Source organism: Taudactylus pleione, unplaced genomic scaffold, assembly GCF_031769625.1.
Source record: "Taudactylus pleione unplaced genomic scaffold, aTauple2 ptg000188l, whole genome shotgun sequence".
Classification (NCBI taxonomy): Eukaryota; Metazoa; Chordata; class Amphibia; order Anura; family Myobatrachidae; genus Taudactylus; species Taudactylus pleione.
This window is the reverse complement of record NW_028284590.1, coordinates 1,680,894-1,702,044: the sequence shown is the minus strand read 5'-3', so window position 1 is coordinate 1,702,044 and position 21,151 is coordinate 1,680,894. Positions and strand designations below refer to the sequence as shown.

General features: G+C 47.6%; 1 protein-coding gene across 3 annotated transcripts in view; it reads left to right on the top strand.

Annotated features, from left to right (window-relative positions):
• The first annotated feature begins 872 nt into the window (after positions 1–872).
• CERKL (CERK like autophagy regulator) overlaps positions 873–21,151 on the top strand; it is a 158,605-nt gene continuing 138,326 nt past the window's right edge. For 2 of the 3 annotated variants that reach the window (XM_088476357.1, XM_088476356.1), the window contains exon 1: positions 1,056–1,496. In XM_088476357.1, coding sequence (XP_088332483.1) covers positions 1,157–1,496 — 340 coding nt within the window. In that variant the 5' untranslated portion in view covers positions 1,056–1,156. Of the gene's footprint in view, positions 951–1,055; positions 1,497–21,151 lie in introns of those variants that run through there. The other variant, XM_088476358.1, reaches the window with a different exon arrangement.

Genomic DNA, 21,151 nt, shown 5'->3' with positions numbered 1-21,151 from the left:
TACTGCCGCATTTAATGGCTTTCTGTGATCGCTGGTCTTGTATATGCTGGAATTATTACACACAATGGGGTAGATGTACGAAGCCTAGAAGCGGTATCAGCGCACATTATGTGCGCTGATACCGCTTCTCCCCGATGTATGATCGGGGGTCTGGGCGGTAAATGACAGGGGCGCTATGCGCCCGTCATTATCGGCTCTGCTATCTACAAGATAGCACAGCCGAGCGGCAGGGCCATGTACGAACGGTCATACCGCATGACCGTTCGGCCGGCTGTCGTTATCGACAGCTACAGCCTGGCGCTAGCCTATCCCCACAGCAGGGACAGCGCTGTCCCTGCTGGGGCTGCTGCAGGCTCCACGCGGGGATCTCGCGATATTTGCGAGATCCCGTGCATGCTCAGTGGAGCCGGCCGGGACTGAGGCACAGCGCATCAGCACTAGGCTGATGCGCTGCTGTCTCTAGCGGATAGCGCCGGAGGGTGGAGTTAACGCTCCCCCTCTCCGTTCTTACATCTCATCGGTAGTGCTTCCTGCTTCGCCTCGGTAAAGAGGCGAAGCAGGAAGCGTTATAGCGGCACTTAACGTGCCGCTTTCATACATCTACCCCATTATACTTTGTATGACACATATTAAAGCTGGTTAAGTGCTAATTCTACCCTCTTCATGGACTAGCCACACTCACTCTAAAATCAAGCATTTGGAAACCCCCCCTCTAGAAGTTCTGCGTTTGCCACTGGTTAGGGTGCATTGGGGACAGGGCTTAAGAACCCCTGGTGTATACACTTCCGGGCTCCATTTAATCAGAATGTTTTACATCTGCTACTTCTAGTAATAAAGGATGACTGGGCTTAGTACACCTGCAGGTAGTGTGTGGGGCGTCCTGTGAATGACAGTACACGGCCGTGGCCAGGGGCTGGTACAGCAGGAAGGCAGAGACGCCCTGACAGCGGGTTATTATTTCTGAGGGTTGTTAATAATAATAATTATTATTATAACTAACTATACTCTGTGTGCTGCCGTCAGTCACATTCTCTCTCCCCGCGGCAGCACGCGCGCCCCCGGGAGTGACCGAGAGTTGGCGTCGCGCGCCCCCGTGCGTTACCCCGGCAGCAGCCAGCAGCAGGGCCCCGCTCACCAGCCTCGGAGCCCCAGCAGCATGGAGGAGACCCTCCGCCTGCCCGGCCCGTACCGGCGGGTGAGCGCATGGAGCGAGAGCAGCGAGGAGAGCGCCCCGAGTCCCGCCCGGCACTGGAAGCGATCCGCCTCGGTGCCCCAGCGGCTGAGTGACCGCTGCGAGGAGTGGAGCACGGGCAGTGACCGGCCCGGGGCGCGGGGTGATCCCGAGGAGCGCTCCCTGGGCAGTGCCCGGCTGTCCAGGGACCTGGGGCGGCAGAGCGCCCTGCTGCGGGGCATATTTGAGATCGGTAAGAGGAGCTGCGATGTGCTGCTGACCGCCAGCCGCCTGCTGTGGAGCCCTATCCGACCCGAGAGCCCAGGTGAGGCGGGAGGAGGGTTACATGCCTGCTGCTACTGTATGATGGATTCAAGTCACCGACTCAGGGTTTCCGAAACTTCAAGGCAACCCTAACAGCCCAGGTCTGCAGGATGTCCCATGTTTGAGCACAGAGCGTTAAATGAAGCGGAGGTGTTAATTAAAACAAATGTGCTTAAGCATGGATGTCCTGAAAACCTGGATGGTTAGGTTGCCTGGAGGACAGAGTTTGGGAAAGACTAGGGCAGTACTTTTCTCAACACGGGTCCTCAAGTACACCCAACAGGTCATGCTTTCAGGATTTCTATCTGTTGAAACAGGAGGGATAATAAGTGACCTAGCAAAATAGATTCACTCACCTGTGCATGATTAAAGCGATCCAGAAAGTATGGCATGTTGGGGATAGTTGAGGACTGGTCTAGGGCAGTGGTTCTCAAACTTGGTCCTCGGGACCCCACTCAGGTCATGTTTTGCAGGTCGCCCAGCAGGTGCACAGGTGTGTTCATTACTCACTGACACATTTGAAAAGATCCACAGGTGGAGCTAATTATTTCACTTGTGATTCTGCGAGGAGACCTGGAAAACATGCACTGTTTGGGGTACTGAGGACCGAGTTTGATAACCTGTGGTCTAGGGCTTTTGTAGGCAACGTGCAGCACTGCCCCTGCTGTGGAACTACATATATCAACATGCCCTGCCATAGTTTTGCTGTTAAGGCATGCTAAAACAGTGGCAGGACATTTTGGGATGTGTAGTTCAACAGCAACTGGAGTACCTGACATTGACAACCTCTGGTTTGGGGTGTTGGATAGTGACTGATATACATATGAAAAATACATGGGTTACATTGGAGTTACCTACATGCTGTTACTGAAACTCAGATGTAGACTAACTCCAATGCTGCATATGTTTCAGATAGCTGATGGAAACCCTTGTCTACTCAGGCCTGTATAGAAGCAGTATTCAATTTGAGCGGGCCCGCAATACTTTTTCGCCTCCCGGACTTTTCGCCTGTTTTGCAGGTGGAAAAGTATCGCGCGTGTGCCTACGTATCCCTGTATTCAATTTGAAAGTGCGCGAAAACGGGACCCGGCGAAACTTAAACAAGCGGAAAGTCCTGTCAGATTTGGGAAAATCAGCCTGACACCCCCCAAAAGATGCTCTGACATGGGGGTTAGCTATGGTTACCCCCAATTTGGCTTGCTGAAGGTATTTGGTATTTTTAAACGGGCTCGTCAGCTGCTAAATAGCGTTTTGTACAAGTGGTGAAGAATAGTATTCAGAACTTTTTTTTCCAGAAAATAACTTCTCCCAGCATATTTGGGGTACTTGAAAATGGGGGCTAGTATATTTGAAAGTTGCTAAAGTTAAGTTTTAAAAATTGTGAAAAATCCACCTGCCTCAAGCCCCTGCAATGAAAAAAACACATGGGGCACACTTGGGGACCCCCCTAGAGTCTAGTGCGCTAGTTTTTAGCTTTGTTTCCCAAAATTTTTTTTTTTTGCCCCCAAAATGAAAGTGATTTTTTGGGGGTGTTCTTAATTGTTTTTTTTTTTTTTTTTTTTTTTGCATGCAGGTTACCTTTGGGGGACTGTCTGAAGGCTGCACGGGGGTTCCCGTAACGTTACACCCCAAAACCCCAAATCTGCACTTTTTTCCGCTTGCTATTCATAGGCGAAACTTTTTCGCCTATTACATTGCATTGTCTTTCCGCCTAGGCGGAAATCTTTCAAATTGAATACGGCAATACTTTTCCGCCTGGCGAAATTATGTCGTCGGCGAAACTTTTTCGCTGATGCCGGCTTATCGCTCCAAATTTAATTCGGGCCATAGTAGGTTTTAGGCCAGGGTATGTCCGGTGGTCTTGCCTGATAATAGGCTTTGTTGTTGTTTTCTATAGATCCTGTCACATCAGCTACTTAATGCTTTTCCCATAGAAATGTGATACCTACTACCAGGGCTGTTTGGCTGCAGGCATAACAATACAATCATGGCACTTTAGATGTGTTCATGGGAAATATATATATGTACCTTCCTGACCTTAGGTGGGTTTGTTGTGACTAGTGATGCAGGGGACAATTTGTATCCTTGTTAGTTCAAGTGTCCTAAAGGAGGACAGATTAACTTTGTCTCATCCTGACATCAGGTGTTTGTCTGACATACTAGAACTAGATGATATGCTGTTAAAATAAATCTGCAACTAAAAAAAAATAAATATATAGTAATTGCATCAAAATCTTGTCCATTTTTTCTTTTTTAATGCTGTAGTACAGTAACGCTGAACAGTTTTTTTTTTTTTGTTTTTTTTTCCTTCTGGGACCCAAAGTGTCAGTGTGTGAGATTGGGATTCTGGCTTATAGATAGACAGTAAAAAGGTAGACAATGTCTACTGTAGATAGACAGTTAATAGGTCTAAAGGGACAAAAGGTCGACACACTAAAGCAGGGGTGGGGAACCTTTTTTCTGCCGAGGGCCATTTTGATATATATAACATTATTTGCGGGCCTGGTTTAGGTTATGCCCCCTCCGTGTGATGTCACATGTGGGCGGGGCCACAATAGCCAGTGATTACAGCAATGCCTGGAGAATCCTGAGGATGTTCCAGGGAGCTGTAAGGGCAGGGGTGTGACTGTTTGAAGCATCCTAAGGATTCTCCAGGTAGCACTGCTGCATAGATTCTGGCTGCAGTGTGCCATTCTGTTCACCCTGCTAGCCAGATGAGGCTTGCAGAAAAAAAGCTCTGAGGGCCAGACCAAATGATACCGAGGGCCTTATAAGGCCCCCGGGCAGGAGGTTCCCCATCGCTGCACTAAAAGTAGACATGTAAGAAGGTCGACAGGGTCAAACGGGCGACACATAAATTGTCGACGCATGATTTAAACATTTTTTTTTAGGGTTAGGCACGTACCCTGACGGTTAGGGTTAGGCACCAGGAGGGAAGGTTTGACCTTGCTGCTCCACTTATGTTCAAATACATTGTTCATTATGGCACGCACCTCTATAATGACGTATGTAATTTACATAGGGCACCATCACCAAGGAACATAGGGGGTCATTCAGACCCGGTCGCAAGCGTTGATAGCTCGCAACCGGGTCGATGTTCCCCCACTGGGCATGTGCACGTCGGAGCCGGCTCCGTCGTTCGTATGCACGAGACCCGGCTCGCGACGGGCGCTCTGTCGCTAGGGGTCTGACACCAAAGGGGGCGAGCTGTCGATGATGAGTGACAGCTCGCCCCGTTTGGGAGGCGGGCAGGGGGCGTGGCCGGCCAAACGGAGGCGTTCCCGAAGGAATGCCTGCCGTTTGGGGGCGGCCCCACTGACATCAGCAGTGATGTCAGTGGGGAACTTCCTGCTCGATCAGAGCAGGAAGCTCCCTGGGGCTTGCGAGTGCAGAGACCCAACCTTAGGGTCTCGTCGCAAGCCGCGATGGTCTTGACCATCGCGACCATCACCCTGGTTGGTCGCTAGAGCTGTGGGTGGTAACCCACAGCTTAGCGATCGACCAAGAGGCGGCACTACAAGATGCAAGCGGCCGCCCTCATTCAGAGCGACCGCTTGCATCTAACGACCGCCTCTGAATGAGGTCAATAGTCTCATTGTTAATGAGGTCTCTGTATACTACTGATGTTTAAAAGTACAGTGCATCCGGAAAGTATTCACAGCGCTTCAGTTTTTCCACATTTTGTTATGTTACAGCCTTATTCCAAAATGGAATAAATTAATTTTTGTCCTCCAAATTCTAAACACAATACCCTATAATGACAACGTGTAAAGTTTAATTTGAGATTTTTGCAAATTTAACTTAAAAAAACCTAAGAAATCACATGTACATAAGTATTCACAACCTTTCCCATGAAGCTCAAAATTGAGCTCCGATGCATCCTGTTTCCACTGATCATCCTTGAGATGTTCCTACAGCTTAATTGGAGTCTACCTGTGATAAATTCCGTTGTTTGGACATGATTTTGAAAGACATACACCTGTCTATATAAGGTCCCACACTTGATAGTGCATGTCAGAGCACAACCAAGCATGAAGTCCAAGGAATTGTCTATAGACCTCCGAGACAGGATTGTCTCAAGGCACAAATCTGGGGAAGTGTACAGAAAAATATCTGCTGCTTTGAAGGTCCCAATGAGCACAGTGGCAAACCACCGGGACTCATTCTAGAGTTGGCCGGCCGTCTAAACTGAGTGATCGTGGGAGAAGGGCCCTAGTCAGGGAGGTGACCAAGAACCCGATGGTCACTATGTCAGAGCTACAGCATTCCTCTGTGGAGAGAGGAGAACCTTCCAGAAGGACAACCATCTCTGCAGCAATCCACCAATCAGGCCTGTATAGGGGCCTATCCATTACCAGATCTTTCTGAAAGATGAAAGATTTATCTTTTGAAAATTCCTGGGGCTGCTGTGACAGATATCTGTCATGTACATGACAGATTTTTGCAAATGACGAACGATATTGCATGACATCATTCTGGTAGTGGATTTTTTTTAATGTTTCTATTCATTTTCATTAAAAAAATCGTTCGTCGTTTACCGCGACAGATATTTCTAATATCTGTCAGCGATAAACGATAATTGACCAAAATGTTGGAGAGACAAAAGACCCAATTTGTCGGCCGCGGGAGTGCGCATTTTTATCGTTCAGAGCCTATCCATTAGCAGATAAATTGAACGATAAATCGTTCATCATTCAAATTTATCTGCTGCTGGATAGGCCCCTTTAGGTAGAGTGGCCAGATGAAAGCCACTCCTTAGTAAAAAGTAGGGGTGAGCGGGTTCGGTTCTACTCGGTTCCGTTCGGATTTAAAAACCGAATCTTATTGGCTATCCAAAACTTGTGACAGCTGATAGCCAATAAGATTCGGTTTTTAAAACCGAACGGAACCGAGTAGAACCGAACCCGCTCACCCCTAGTAAAAAGCACATGGCAGACTGCCTGGAGTTTGCCAAAATGCACCTGAAGGACTCTCAGACCATGATGAACAAAATTCTCTGGACTGATGAGACAAAGATTGAACTCTTTGGCGTCAATGCCAGGCGTTATGTTTGGAGGAAACCAGGCACCGCCCATCACCAGGCCAATACCATCCCTACAGTGAAGCATGGTGGTGGCAGCATCACGCTCTGGGGATGTTTTTCAGCGGCAGGAACTGGGAGACTAGTCAGGATAGAGGGAAAGATGAATGCAGCAATGTACAGAGGGCCTGATTCAGACCCGCTCGCGAGCGTAGGACGCTCGCAAGCGGGTCGATGGTGCCCTAATGCACATGCGCACGACGGAGGGAGCTCCGTCGTGCGCATGCGCGAGACCCAGGGAGAGAGACAGCCAAGCTGTCGCTGCGGGTCTCGCACCAAAGGGGGCGTGCTGTCGATGGTGACTGACAGCACGCCCCTTTGGTGGGCTTGCCGGGGGTGTGGCTGCCAGACGGAGGCGTTCCCATGGGAACGCCTACCATCTGAGTCCGGCCCCACTGACATCAGTAATGATGTCAGTGGGAGTGATTTTGGCTCTGATAGAGCCAAAAGCACTCTTGGGCTTGCGGCAGCGAGACCGTACCGCAGGGTCTCGTCGCAAGCCCGATGGTCTTGACCATCGCGACCATCATCATGGACGCTCGCTATAGCTGTGGGTGGTAACCCACAGCTATGCGAGCGTCCATGAGGCCGCTCCATTTTCAGGTAGGAGGGCCCTGATTCAGAGCGAGCGCTCTGGTCAGAGCGTCCGGCTCTGAATCAGGCCCAGAGACATCCTGGATGAAAACCTGCTCCAGAGCGCTCTTGACCTCAGACTGGGCGACGGTTCACTTTTCAGCAGGACAACGACCCTAAGCACACAGCCAAGATATCAGAGTGACTTCAGGACAACTCTGTGAATGTCCTTGAGTGGCCCAGCCAAAGCCCAGACTTGAATCCAATTGAACATCTCTGGAGAGATCTGAAAATGGCTGTGCACCGACGCTTCCCATCCAACCTGATGGAGCTTGAGAGGTGCTGCAAAGAGAAATGGGCAAACTGGCCAAAGATAGGTGTGCCAAGCTTGTGGCATCATATCTAAAAAGACTTCAGGCTGTAATTGCTGCCAAAGGTGAATCAACAAAGTATTGAGCAAAGGCTGTGAATACTTATGTACATGTGATTTCTTAGATTTTTTATTTTTAAATTCAATTTGCAAAAATCTCAAAAAAACATTTTACGCGTTGTCCTTATGGGGTATTGTGTTTAGAATTTTGAGGACAAAAATTAATTTATTCCATTTTGGAATAAGGCTGTAACATAACAAAATGTGGAAAAAGTGAAGCGCTGTGAATACTTTCCGGATGCACTGTAAGTGCTATATTTATTTATTTATTTATTTATTTTTACTTTATTTCCACTTGGTGACTACAGAGCGCTTGTCTGGCAGCTTTTTTACCTGTACATTACAGACAGTGTAACAAGCAAGTTCCTCGGGTTAATTATGCCAGTGCATGTGGGTCATTCCATGGTAACTCACGTAACAAAGTGACATAGCAAGTATATGCATCGCTATCAACAGCAAAAATAATTTTTGTGAAATTAAGTTTATTTACTGAGAAAATAATAAGACAGGTAATGCTTTAAAAATTGTATAGAGCAGGGGTGGGGAACCTTTTTTTCTGCCGATGGCCATTTTGATATATATAACATTATTCACGGGCCTGGTGCAGGCCATGCCCCCTCCATGTGATGTCAAATAGGGGTGGAGCCACAATCGCTGGTGATTACAGCAATGTCCAGGATACTTCGGGGCGCTGTAAGGGCAGCAGTGTGACCGTCTGAAGCGTCCTAAGTATTCTCCAGGTGGCACTGCTGCATAGATTCTGGCTGCAGGGTGCTATTCTAGACACCCTGCTAGGGAGATGAGGCTAGCAGAAAAAGCTCAGAGGGCCAGACCAAATGATTCAGAGGGCCTTATAAGGCCCCCGGGCCTGAGGTTCCCCATCCCTGGTATACAGGAACTGCTAATTTTTTGCTATGTCACTGGGTTGGGTGCGGGATGCCGGTGTTTGGGATCACGGCTGTCAGAGTCCCGTCACTGGTATCCCGACAGGGTTAGTATACTGACACTTTGTTGGTCAGTATCCTAACCCTCCTTCCCCGGTGCATAACCCTAACCTCCCTGTACCCTAAACCTAACCCTCCCCTATTAGTGGCTAACACTAACCCTCCTTCCCCGGTGCATAACCCTAATCTCCCTGCACCCTAAACCTAACCCTCCCCTATTAGTGGCTAACACTAACCCTCCTTCCCCGGTGCATAACCCTAACCTCCCTGCAACCTAAACCTAACCCTCCCCTATTAGTGGCTAACACTAACCCTTCCCCCAACCCCGCTACTTACCTTCGTGATATTGACCACATCCCATGTCACTTTGTAATGTGACTTACCATGGAATGACCCATGTGTGCTGCTATTCTTTATGGATTTCTGCTTCAGCATTATTCTATATTGTACAAGCCTTTCTAATTATTATGCAGACATAGTGACATATTTACACAAAATAATCAAAACCTTGTGCTTTAGAGCAATTGAAGCTGCTGGATCGACTTAAAAGGAGCACCACGCCTCACGTCCAATATTAAGGCAAAAGAAAGCGGACCTGTGGCTCTGAGCCCAATACAGACTTATTAATTCAGTGTCTCTCCATGTGGTCGTGAGTCAAAAGACCTTAAGGGGTATATTTACTAAAGTGCGGGATTTTAGAAGTGGAGATGTTGCCCATAGCAACCAATCAGATTCTAGCTATTATCTTCTAGAAGATTCTAGATGAATGTTAAGGGGAATCTGGTTGCTATGGGCACCATCTCCATGTCTAAAAATCCGCACTTTAGTAAATATACCCCTACAGTATTCTCCCCATGCTTTATTTGTCGGGTGGTCCGCCCAGTAAAAATCCCCCACCGCCCGGCACTGTAACATCGGCGGTGCCCACACCCGCTGCTAGTGTCCCCAGGGCCCCACAAGTGTAGGGCAGACAGCAGTGAGTAGCGACCTGCCCTACACAGAAACAAACACACAGCCGCCAGCGGCAGCTGTGTGTTTGTCATAGCAGCGCAGCCAGCCAATGAGAGTCATACAGACTCTGGCTGCTGCGGCCACGGAGGGAGCCGGCTGGAGCTCACTCATGAGCTCCCATTCCGGCTCCCCCCGCAGCGGTTGATGGGAGACACGTCATGACGTCTCTCCCATGGTGCAGAGCAGGTCGGGAGCAACGGACAGCGGCGGTCATCGGCTGGATCGGAGATCAGGTAAGTTGTACATTTTTTCTTTTCTTTTGTGAGTGTGCGTTACTGTATAAAGGGGGCTGCTACTGGGGGCGCTGTATAATGGGGCTGCTACTGGGGGCGCTGTATAATGGGGCTGCTACTGGGGGCGCTGTATAAAGGGGGCTGCTACTGGGGGCGCTGTATAAAGGGGGCTGCTACTGGGGGCGCTGTATAAAGGGGGCTGCTACTGGGGGCGCTGTATAAAGGGGGCTGCTACTGGGGGCGCTGTATAATGGGGCTGCTACTGGAGGCGCTGTATAATGGGGCTGCTACTGGGGGCGCTGTATAAAGGGGGCTGCTACTGGGGGCGCTGTATAAAGGGGGCTGCTACTGGGGGCGCTGTATAAAGGGGGCTGCTACTGGGGGCGCTGTATAAAGGGGGCTGCTACTGGGGGCGCTGTATAAAGGGGGCTGCTACTGGGGGCGCTGTATAAAGGGGGCTGCTACTGGGGGCGCTGTATAATGGGGCTGCTACTGGGGGTGCTGTATAATGGGGCTGCTACTGGGGGCGCTGTGTAAAGGGGGCTGCTACTGGGGGCGCTGTATAAAGGGGGCTGCTACTGGGGGCGCTGTATAAAGGGGACTGCTACTGGGGGCGCTGTATAAAGGGGGCTGCTAATGGGTGTACTGTTTAAAGGGGGCTGCTAATGGGGACACTGCATAAGGGGCCAGCCTGGGGGCACTGCATAAGGGACACTATTTAAGCCTGGGGGTACTGCATAAGGGGCCAGTCTGGGGGTCACTATTTAAGCCTGGGGGCACTACATAAGGGACCAGTCTGGAGGCACTACATAGGGGCACTATTTCAGCCTGGGGGCACTGCATAAGGGCAAAGCTAAACTACAGGGGGCAATGCATAAAGGGGAAAGTTACAGGGGGCACTGTATAAAGGGCTGCCCTAATGGGGCATACATACTAGACGATAAAACTGAACGATAACGACAACGTTCTTATCGTCTAGTGTGTATGGTCCGAACGACCAACGTTGCGCACTCCCGCGGGTCGTTAACAATATCCCCAGTTGGCTGTACTTGCAGCCCAGTCTGGGGATATCGTGGCCCCGCATACCTGCCGTCGTTCGTCGCTGATGATGTCGCTGCATACACACATCGTCTAGTGTGTATGCGGCATTAGTCTCTCCGGTGATATGTCAAAAAAGTATATATATAAAAAACTTACATAGTGCGATCCTTTGACTTGAGAATATCAGTGCTGATTAGATCGCCCTGTTAATTGCACTGACGTGTAAAGATGGAAGTGTGCTTATAGAGATATCTTTTAGAATGGCCCAGTGAATGGTCTTAATCATGATTATTCTGCATTCATAGAATTTCCAATAAGCCGCCTTATGTGGTTCTTTCAAGTCCGCTGTCAGGTCTTCAATTGTGTCTGTGTTTGTATAGCAGTGATATAGGTGGATATATGTTGCATGCAGCTATGCTCCTTTCTGAAAGGATTGCCTTGGTTTTGGGGTTTGAAAAGTCTTCTACTAATCCAATAGTCTCCTTAATAGTAAGGAAAAGTAGAGAACTTTGACACACGTTCAGATGCTGCAACTACCAGGATTCTTTATACTTGTGTAAACTTTTACCAGCTTCCTAGCTACAGACTGCGGGCCTGATTCAGAGATGTATGCTAATCCGATAGCGTACATCTCCGATGTTTAGGGGTCCACACAGGAACAGGACCTGTTCTGCGGATGTGCACAATGGATCCTGTGATCTACCTTGCAGCCCCCCCGTAATCGCAGCATGATTGACCTGCTGCTGTGTGTTTGTTGGGGGGGGGGGGGGGGGGGATTGGGGATGTAGTTGGCTACCATTCCCGGAAAAGGGGCAGTGTCGTCCTAGTCTTCTAGGAGGAACGAGGCCATTTCCTGTCCTCGCAAGTGAGATGAGCTTTAGCTTAGGCAGCCTGGCCAATGGAGCACTTGGATCGCAAATGCAGCAAGATGCTGTCTATTCCATACAGACATCTTCTGCTGCCTTTACATTTTGTTGGACGGTGTTGCACAGTGGCTTCTGGGCCTGATTCAGAGCCGCTCGCTCTGAATCAGGGCCGGGCATTTTTTTTCTTTTTTGGATCGGCCTCTTGGCCGCTCACATAGCTGTGGGTGACCACCCACAGCTATTGTATTGCGAGCGGCCATGATGATGGTTGCGATGGTCAAGGATGGTCAAGGCCATCGCGACCATCGGGCTTGCGACGAGACCCTTGTGGTAGGGTCTCGTGGCCGCAAGCCCCAGAGAGTTTTCGGCTCTAACAGAGCCGGAATCTCTCCACTGACATCACTCGTGATGTCAGTGGGGCCGGCCCCAAACGGCAGGCATTCTCATGGGAATGCCTCCGTTTGGGCTGCCACCCCCCCGGCCCGCCCACCAAAGGGGGCGAGCTGTCACTCAACATTGACAGCTCACCCCCTTTGTTGCGAGACCCGGAGCAATGGATTGCCCGTCGCTAGCCGGGTCTCGCGCATGCGCACGATGGAGCCGGCGACGTCGTGCGCATGCGCTGTGGGCCACCATCAACCCGGTTGCGAGCGCTCAGCGCTTGCAAACGGGTCTGAATCAGGCCCTCTGTGCAGCTGAGCAATACCGTCCAGCTCTGAATCGGGCCCTGTTATCGTAATTTCCTGGTTCCTTTTTTAACTTTTAGATAGGGATCTGTCATCACAAATCTTGGCGAGATTGTTAATTTGCTAATGGCCTTCGCTTTTATGGATGCATAGGTTCTGTTCTATTCTTTTTTTTTTTTTTTTTTGCAACTAAATAGTTAACGTTGTTTAGGTTTCTGGAACCTGATAGAAAGAGAAAGAAGTTGGAATACTACAGTACATAGGGGGGAATCTAATTAGAACCCTGTGGCTAATTACCCACGCTGGGAAATTCAACCAGTGGTGTTTACCCCGCACGTTAAACTAAAGAGGTGGAATTTTTCTTGCAATTTCAGGAGCTACGATGAAAAGACAACCGCGGAGAAAACCCATTGATTCCGCACTTTGGGCCTGATTCAGCTTTAGACGGAATCGTTAAGCTGCTCGCAAGCAGCTTAGCTATTCCATCTCTGCAGATCTGGTAATGTAGCAGGAGCATCACGCATCCTGCTGCATTACTTATCCGAGCTGCGTTGCCCAATGCAGCATCGGATACTCTGCGGACCATCGGCCGACTAAGGTGACCCATGGTGTCCGTCGCAGCTGCGAGGAAGAGGGCAGGAAATATCCGTCAGCTGGTGGAGATCCTGGCCTCTTCTCTACCCCTCAACGGCGGCGACACGACTCCGTTTCAGGAAACAGAGGCCATCGCCGCCCCCTCCCCGCCCCCAAAAGGCAGCAGACTGTCAATCACTGACAGTCTGCTGACAGTTTACGTGCGGGCTCGCAGACCCGTTCTTAACGTGCAGAACGGGTCTGGTGCCTGTGAGATTCCCGAACATCGGGAATCTGAGTTCAGCAGTGCACTGCTGAATTAGGCCCTTTGTGTGGAATCACTGGGTTAGCGTACGTTAACCCCTGGTTTATTATGCAGGGAAAATGCTACTTACTTGGATAGGCAAGGGGGAATTAGCCCACAGCTTATTGTATTCTGTCATGTATCTCTGTAGTGCAATATAATCCAAGACAGACGTAAAAACATACTTCCTACTCTCCTGTTATATCTGCGTGGATAACAAGTACAGATGTGTCCTTGCTCATTCAGGGGTCTATTTACTAAGCAGTGTTAGGAGAAGTGATAAGGTGCCAGCCAATCAGCTCCCAACTGTCATTTTTCAAACACAGCCTGTGAGATGGCAGTTAGGAGCTGATTGGCTGGCACCTTATCACTTTTCACTCTTCACTTTTCACTTCTCCTAACACTGCTTAGTAAATAGACCCCCTAGTCACGATACACCATTCAGCGCGTCATACCTGGCGTGAGTGGGCCACCAGCTCCCATCTTTTCTTGGTGAAAATGCATCTAAATCGCAATGCGATGCGACTAGGAGACTGTGCTGATTAATTTCATAGGCGACACTAAGGTTAGGGGGGCACAATGCGTGGTAAGGGGAGGGTGTAGAAGGTCACAATGGATGATAATGGGAGGATTGAGGGAGCGCAATGTGTGATAAGAGGCGGGAGCACAATACATGATATGAGGGAGTTGGGGGGCACAATGCGTGATAAGGGGATTTGGAGGGACAGTGCATGACAATGGGTGGCACAATGCATGATTATAGGAGGTTACAATGCATGATAAGGGGATGGTTGGGGGCACCATGTGTGGTAGGAGGGGCAAAGTGCGTGATGAGAGGTGTCACAATGTGTGATTAGAGGAGTGAAGAGCACAATGCATGATAAGTGGACATTTGGGGGGGCACAATTCGTGATAGGAGTAGGGGGTACAATGCATGATAAGGGGTGCACAATGCTTAATAAGAGAATAGTTGGGGGACACAGTGCATGATAAGGGGAGTGCTGAGGAGGGCACAATGCGTGATATGGGAAAGGTTGGGGGGCATAATGTGTGATAAGGGTAAGGTTGGGGGGCATAATGCGTGATCAGGGTAAGGTTGGGGGGCATAATGCGTGATCAGGGTAAGGTTGGGGGCATGATAAGGGGAAGGTTGGGGGGCATAATGCGTGATAAGGGGAAAGTTGGGTGGCATAATGCATGATAAGGGGAAGGTTGGGTGGCATAATGCGTGATAAGGGGAAGGTTATGGGGCATAATCCGTGATAAGGGGAAGGTTATGGGGCATAATGCATGATAAGGGGAAGGTTATGGGGCATAATGCATGATAAGGGGAAGGTTGGGGAGCATAATGCATGATAAGGGGAAGGTTGTTGGAGGGAACAGCACATGACCTCTTTTGTAAATTGGAATTTCCTAAAAAGGTCCATCTCATGGAGGTGTCATGGGTGTGTAGCCAGACTTCAGCGCTAGTTTGAGGCATGTGTATGGACATGAGACGCATTTATGAGAGAACTTTTGCACCCAGCATGCAGCACCCAGTGCAGATACAGCCTGCGGCTGCAGGCGGATGGACAGTGGGTGGTGTGTCCAATACTCATGAAGCCGTACGGATGCTCTTATTAGCATAGGGCAGTAAATCTGGCTGCCACAGCGTTGTCAATTCAGAATCAGGCTCTTGGTGAGTAACTCCACATGAAACGGCATCAGTGAAGCTCTTTACTAATATATACCCAGCGCCTGCACCCAATATATACCCAGCGCCTGCACCCAATATATACCCAGCGCCTGCACCCAATATATACCCAGCGCCTGCACCCAATATATACCCAGCGCCTGCACCCAATATATACCCAGCACCTGCACCCAATATATACCCAGCGCCTACACCCAATACATATTCAGCGCCTACACTCAATACATATTCAGCGCCTACACCCAATACATATTCAGCGCCTACACCCAATACATATTCAGCGCCTACACCCAATACATATTCAGCGCCTACACCCAATACATACCCAGCGCCTACACCCAATTCATAGCCAACTCCTACACACAGTACATACCCAGCGCCTACACCCAATACATAGCCATCTCCTACACACAGTACATACCCAGCGCCTACACCCAATACATAGCCATCTCCTACACACAGTACATACCCAGCGCCTACACCCAATACATAGCCATCTCCTACACACAGTACATACCCAGCGCCTACACCCAATACATAGCCATCTCCTACACACAGTACATACCCAGCGCCTACACCCAATACATAGCCATCTCCTACACACAGTACATACCCAGCGCCTACACCCAATACATAGCCATCTCCTACACACAGTACATACCCAGCGCCCACACCCAATACATAGCCATCTCCTACACACAGTACATACCCAGCGCCTACACCCCATCTCCTACACACAGTACATACCCAGCGCCTACACCCCATCTCCTACACACAGTACATACCCAGCGCCTACACCCCATCTCCTACACACAGTACATACCCAGCGCCTACACCCAATACATAGCCATCTCCTACACACAGTACATACCCAGCACCTACACCCCATCTCCTATACACAGTACATACCCAGCGCCTACACCCCATCTCCTACACACAGTACATACCCAGCGCCTACACCCCATCTCCTACACACAGTACATACCCAGCGCCTACACCCAATACATAGCCATCTCCTACACACAGTACATACTCAGCGCCTACACCCCATCTCCTACACACAGTACGTACCCAGCGCCTACACCCCATCTCCTACACGTGGTGTATTGCCAGCACCTGCACACAATATATAACCAGCTCCAAAGTAGGGTTCCTCTTATTTTTATGTATTTCAAAACAATACACACATTAGGTTGTATTTTTTTTTTTTTTTTTTTATTTCCCCCCCATGGAGATGTAATTGCAGTAAAACAGACCAGGGTAGAATGCTTTTGAACATAGTAACAAAGATCCTGAAACATAATTAATTCTGAGTGTATATCCTCTTCTGCTGTGGCTTTTTGCGAACAGATGTGATTGAAATAGATACTCTTAGTCTGTTTTGGATACCTAAAGTAAGACATCTGTCGGTTTATGAAGCAGTGCTTTGTAATGGAATAGTATGCAGGAAGCTCAAAGTAATGGCAATAGATATTGCTCTGTATTTTAGCCTACTTAGCCGTCAGCTAGGTGATGTTATAATTGGCTGTACAGATAGCGTGAAGGTATCGGTGTCAGGTAGCAGACACTTTGCAGCATAGTGTGGAGTCACGCACTGCACTATGTGACTACCAGTAGTGTACCTGAGAAACATTGAAGGTATGCTTCAACCCACAATTGATTTTTAATTGCATTATAGTATATATGTAAGAGAAAATCACAGGCAATGTTAATGACCTTTTTACAGCCTGAAGTAAAACCTGTTACAGATACGGGTGGGTAGGGGGATGTTCTTTTTATTTACATGTCTAAGTGCCAATTCTGGGTACAATATTTATTAGCTATTCTTTTATAACCGAGTAGACCCTCTACAACTGTTTATATTTTATTCTTGTTACATATTGGCAATCTATTTTTTATATGTAGGTTTATCTATACTAATATAAAAAGAACATTGTGTCTGTCTGTCCCAAGTTGGAGCAAGAACTACTCATCAGATTCTCATGATCACGGCATCATTGTGTAGTGAAGTGGAAACTCCTAGGAATAACCTGCACTTTGTTTCATCTCCATCCATCAAGTTAAAGTTGAGCAATAACAAAAACAAAATGTATTGACATCATTAATGTAAGAGATAGGTGTGGCACCATGCACATGGCAGGTAAGGGGTGGGGGGAGAGGTGCTTTGGGCCCGCGCTCACTTAGGTTTTGCCACATACCGTGTTTCCCCAATAATAAGACCTACCCCGAAAATAAGCCCTACCCTTACTTTTGTAACCCGGTCCAAAATAAGCTTAACCCCGAAAATAAGACCTACCAAAATCTCCATTTTCAGCTGGGAACGTTTCAGAGGCCAGCGTTCCCAGTCATGCAGTGCGCGGGTGACGTCATGACGTCACCCGCGCGCTGAGGATCCTGTGCGGCCGCGCCTGCTGGATCATGTTAGATCCAGTCAGTGCGCAAGTGAGAGGGACATCCCGGACGGCGGCGAGTCATGTAAGTACCGTACTGTACTGGTGGGTGGGGGGATCAATTACAGGGGAGCTTACACTGCAATAAGGGAGGCTGCATAAGGGGCACTGCTACCGTACAAGGGAGGCTGCATAAGGTACATTGCTACGGGGGGGGGGGCTGCATAAGGGGCACTGCTACCGTACAACGGAGGCTGCATAAGGGACACTGCTACCGTACAACGGAGGCTGCATAAGGGACACTGCTACAAGGGGGGGCCTGCATAAGGGGCACTTCTACAAGGGGGTCTGCATAAGGGGCACTGCTGTCAATGTTAATTAAAGTAAGACCTACCCCGAAAATAAGCCCTATGGTGGTTTTTTTACCAAAAAAAAAATAAGACAGTGACTTATTATCGGAGAAACACGGTAGCAGTCTGTGCACAGGGCACACAGTGACATTGGTGTGAGTGGTGGGTGAATAGTATAGGTTACATAGCAGTCTGTGCACAGGGCACACAGTGACATTGGTGTGAGTGGTGGGTGAATAGGTTTTGCTACATAGCAGTCTGTGCACAGGGCGCACAGTGACATTGGTGTGTGAGTGGTGGGTGAATAGGATAGGTTACATAGCAGTCTGTGCACAGGGCACACAGTGACATAGGTGTGTGAGGTGGGTGAATAGGATAGTCCTTAATTGCTGATACCATGTTGAAATCTCCCTGCTGATGTTTGTATTGCTTATTCGTATACTCCTTTTTTTTTTGTGTAATTGTTTTATTGAAGACTTTTAAAGAGTTACACCCAACCAAAATAAAAAAACATACATACAATAATCGTGGCAGATAGGTAGTGACTTAAGGCATTATGAAAACTAAATTGACAGGTAGATCAGCGGATATGAAAAAAAACAAACATTTAGCATGATTTACATTACAAGGATATATAAGCACTCCAGAACCTAGACGGATGTTCTAACGAGTACTCAAAGGCGCCATTCGGGCACAAATAACATGAAGCCAAAATAAATGTAGGGTCTAATTAACACATACCAAAATAATAGTCAGCTGACAAAATTATCTCACAACTACATAACTGATGTAAAGTTACCACATAACAGGACAAAATAAGTGAAAATATGAAAACAAAAATATCCGCCAAAACATCAATTTTAAACACATCCAAATTACAATTCCCCACCCTCACACTGCATAACCTAACCCCAACCTAGGTATACCTGGATTCCCTAAACCCCGTCCTGCCTCTAATTAGTCTTGAGGGCTATTTTACATACACCGGATGACAAAATGTTGGACGTTTTGTTTCCTGTGGATATTTTCCTTTCACACACAACGGTTTTATGCTGTGTGTGATGGTTTTGCCATGAGTTTTTTTTTTTCCCCCTATCTTTAACATTGAAATCGTGGACGGTAGCCGCCCATTTCAGTCAGTGTATATTCCCGGCTGTAACACAGCGACTGTGCCGTCTGAAAGGAGCCATCCATTCCCATACTTAATAAAATTTAAGCGCTAAGGCTCATACACACTTAACAATCATACGCTCATGGAGCATATCGTTAAGTGTTTTCCCTTGAACTGCCAGGCTCAATGTTGGGAACGACATTGAGCATACACACTGAACGATATCGTTCAGTGACTTCACCCTCCCTCATCCATGAACATGGTACAACCTGATTATCATCAGGTTGCCCTGCAAGTTCAGGTGATGAAAGACATAGTTAACGATTCCCAGGAGCACGCAACGTTAACATTATCGTTCATGCACACTGGAAGATATTGAACGCTATGAACGATAACTATATAGTCCATATCATTCAATTTATCGTCTAGTGTATATAAGCCTTAAGAACTTGCATACCTAGGGCTAGTAAACAAAGCTATTGCTAGAAAGGCCCCCATACGTATATTGTGGTGTGGCTGCCCCCTAAATAGACTGAAGCCCATGGAAATGGGAAAAATACGACAAATAATAAATACACCAGAATATATAATAAAATACATTAAGTTATAGAAAGAAATGGGGAAAGAAATTGAAAGCAGGGAAGCCAATAAGGGACTCACGGCACCCCCAGACCAGCATCTGGAGACATTAACTGAGTCCACGAAAGAAAATCAGCAAGTGACGCCACCATGTAGTAACAAAAAATAAGAATAATGTGTGTGTATGTATGTACAGTCAGGTGCATAAATATTGGGACATTGACAGAATTTTCATATTTTGGCCTCTATTCACCACCACAATGGCTTTGAAATGAAACAAACAAGATGTGCTTTAACTGCAGACTTTCAGATTTAATTTGAGGGTAATTACATCCAAATCAGGTGAACGGTGTAGGAATTACAACAGTTTCTATATGTGCCTCCCACTTTTTAAGGGGCCAAAACTAATGGGACAAACTAAACAATCCTAAATCTAACTTTCACTTTTTAATACTTTGTTGCAAATCCTTTGCAGGCAATTACAGCCTGAAGTCTGGAACGCATAGACATCACCAGACGCTGGGTTTAATCCCTGGTGATGCTCTGCCAGGCCTCTACTGCAAATGTCTTCAGTTCCTGCTTGTTCTTGGGGCATTTTCCCTTCAGTTTTGTCTTCATCAAGTGAAATGCATGCTCAATCGGATTCAGGTCAGGGGATTGACTTGGCCATTGCATAACATTCCACTTTTTAGCCTTAAAAAACTCTTTGGTTGCTTTTGCAGTATGCTTCGGGTCATTGTCCATCTGCACTGTGAAGCGCCGTCCAATGAGTTCTGAAGCATTTCACTGAATCTGAGCATATAATATTGCCCAAAACACTTTAGAATTAATTCTGCTGCTTTTGTCAGCAGTCACATCATCAATAAATACAAGGGAACCAGTTCCATTGGCAGCCATACATGCCCACGCCATGACACTACCACCACCATGCTTCACTGATGAGGTGGTATGTTTTGGATCATGAGCAGTTCCTTTCCTTCTCCATACTCTTCTCTTCCCATCACTCTGGTACAAGTTGATCTTTGTCTCATCAGTCCATAGGATGTTGTTATAGAACTGTAATGGCTTTTTTAGATGTTGTTTGGCAAACTCTAATCTGGTCTTCCTGTTTTTGAGGCTCACCAATGGTTTAGATCTTGTGGTGAACCCTCTATATTCACTCTTGTGAAGTCTTCTCTTGATTGTTGACTTTGACACATATACACCTACCTCCTAGAGAGTGTTCTTGATTTGGCCAACTGTTGTGAAGGGGTTTTTCTTCACCAGGGAAATAATTCTTCTGTCATACGCCACAGTTGTTTTCCGTGGTCTTCCGGGTCTTTTGGTGTTGCTGAGTTTTCTGGTGCGTTCTTTCTTTTTAAGAATGTTCCAAACAGTTGATTTGGCCACACCTAATGTTTTTGCTATCTCTCTGATGGGTTTGTTTTGATTTTTCAGCCTAATGATGGCTTGCTTCACTGATAGTGACAGCTCTTTGGATCTCATATTGAGAGTCGACAGCAACTGATTCCAAATGCAATTGTCACACCTAGAATCAACTCCAAACCTTTTACCTGCTTAATTGATAATGAAATAACAAGGGAATAGCCTACACCTGTCCATGAAATAGCTTTTGAGTTGATAATCCCATTACTTTTGGCCCCTTAAAAAGTGGGAGGCACATATATAAACTGTTGTAATTCCTACACCGTTCACCTGATTTGGATGTAATTACCCTCAAATTAAATCTGAAAGTCTGCAGTTAAAGCATATCTTGTTTGTTTCATTTCAAAGCCATTGTGGTGGTGAATAG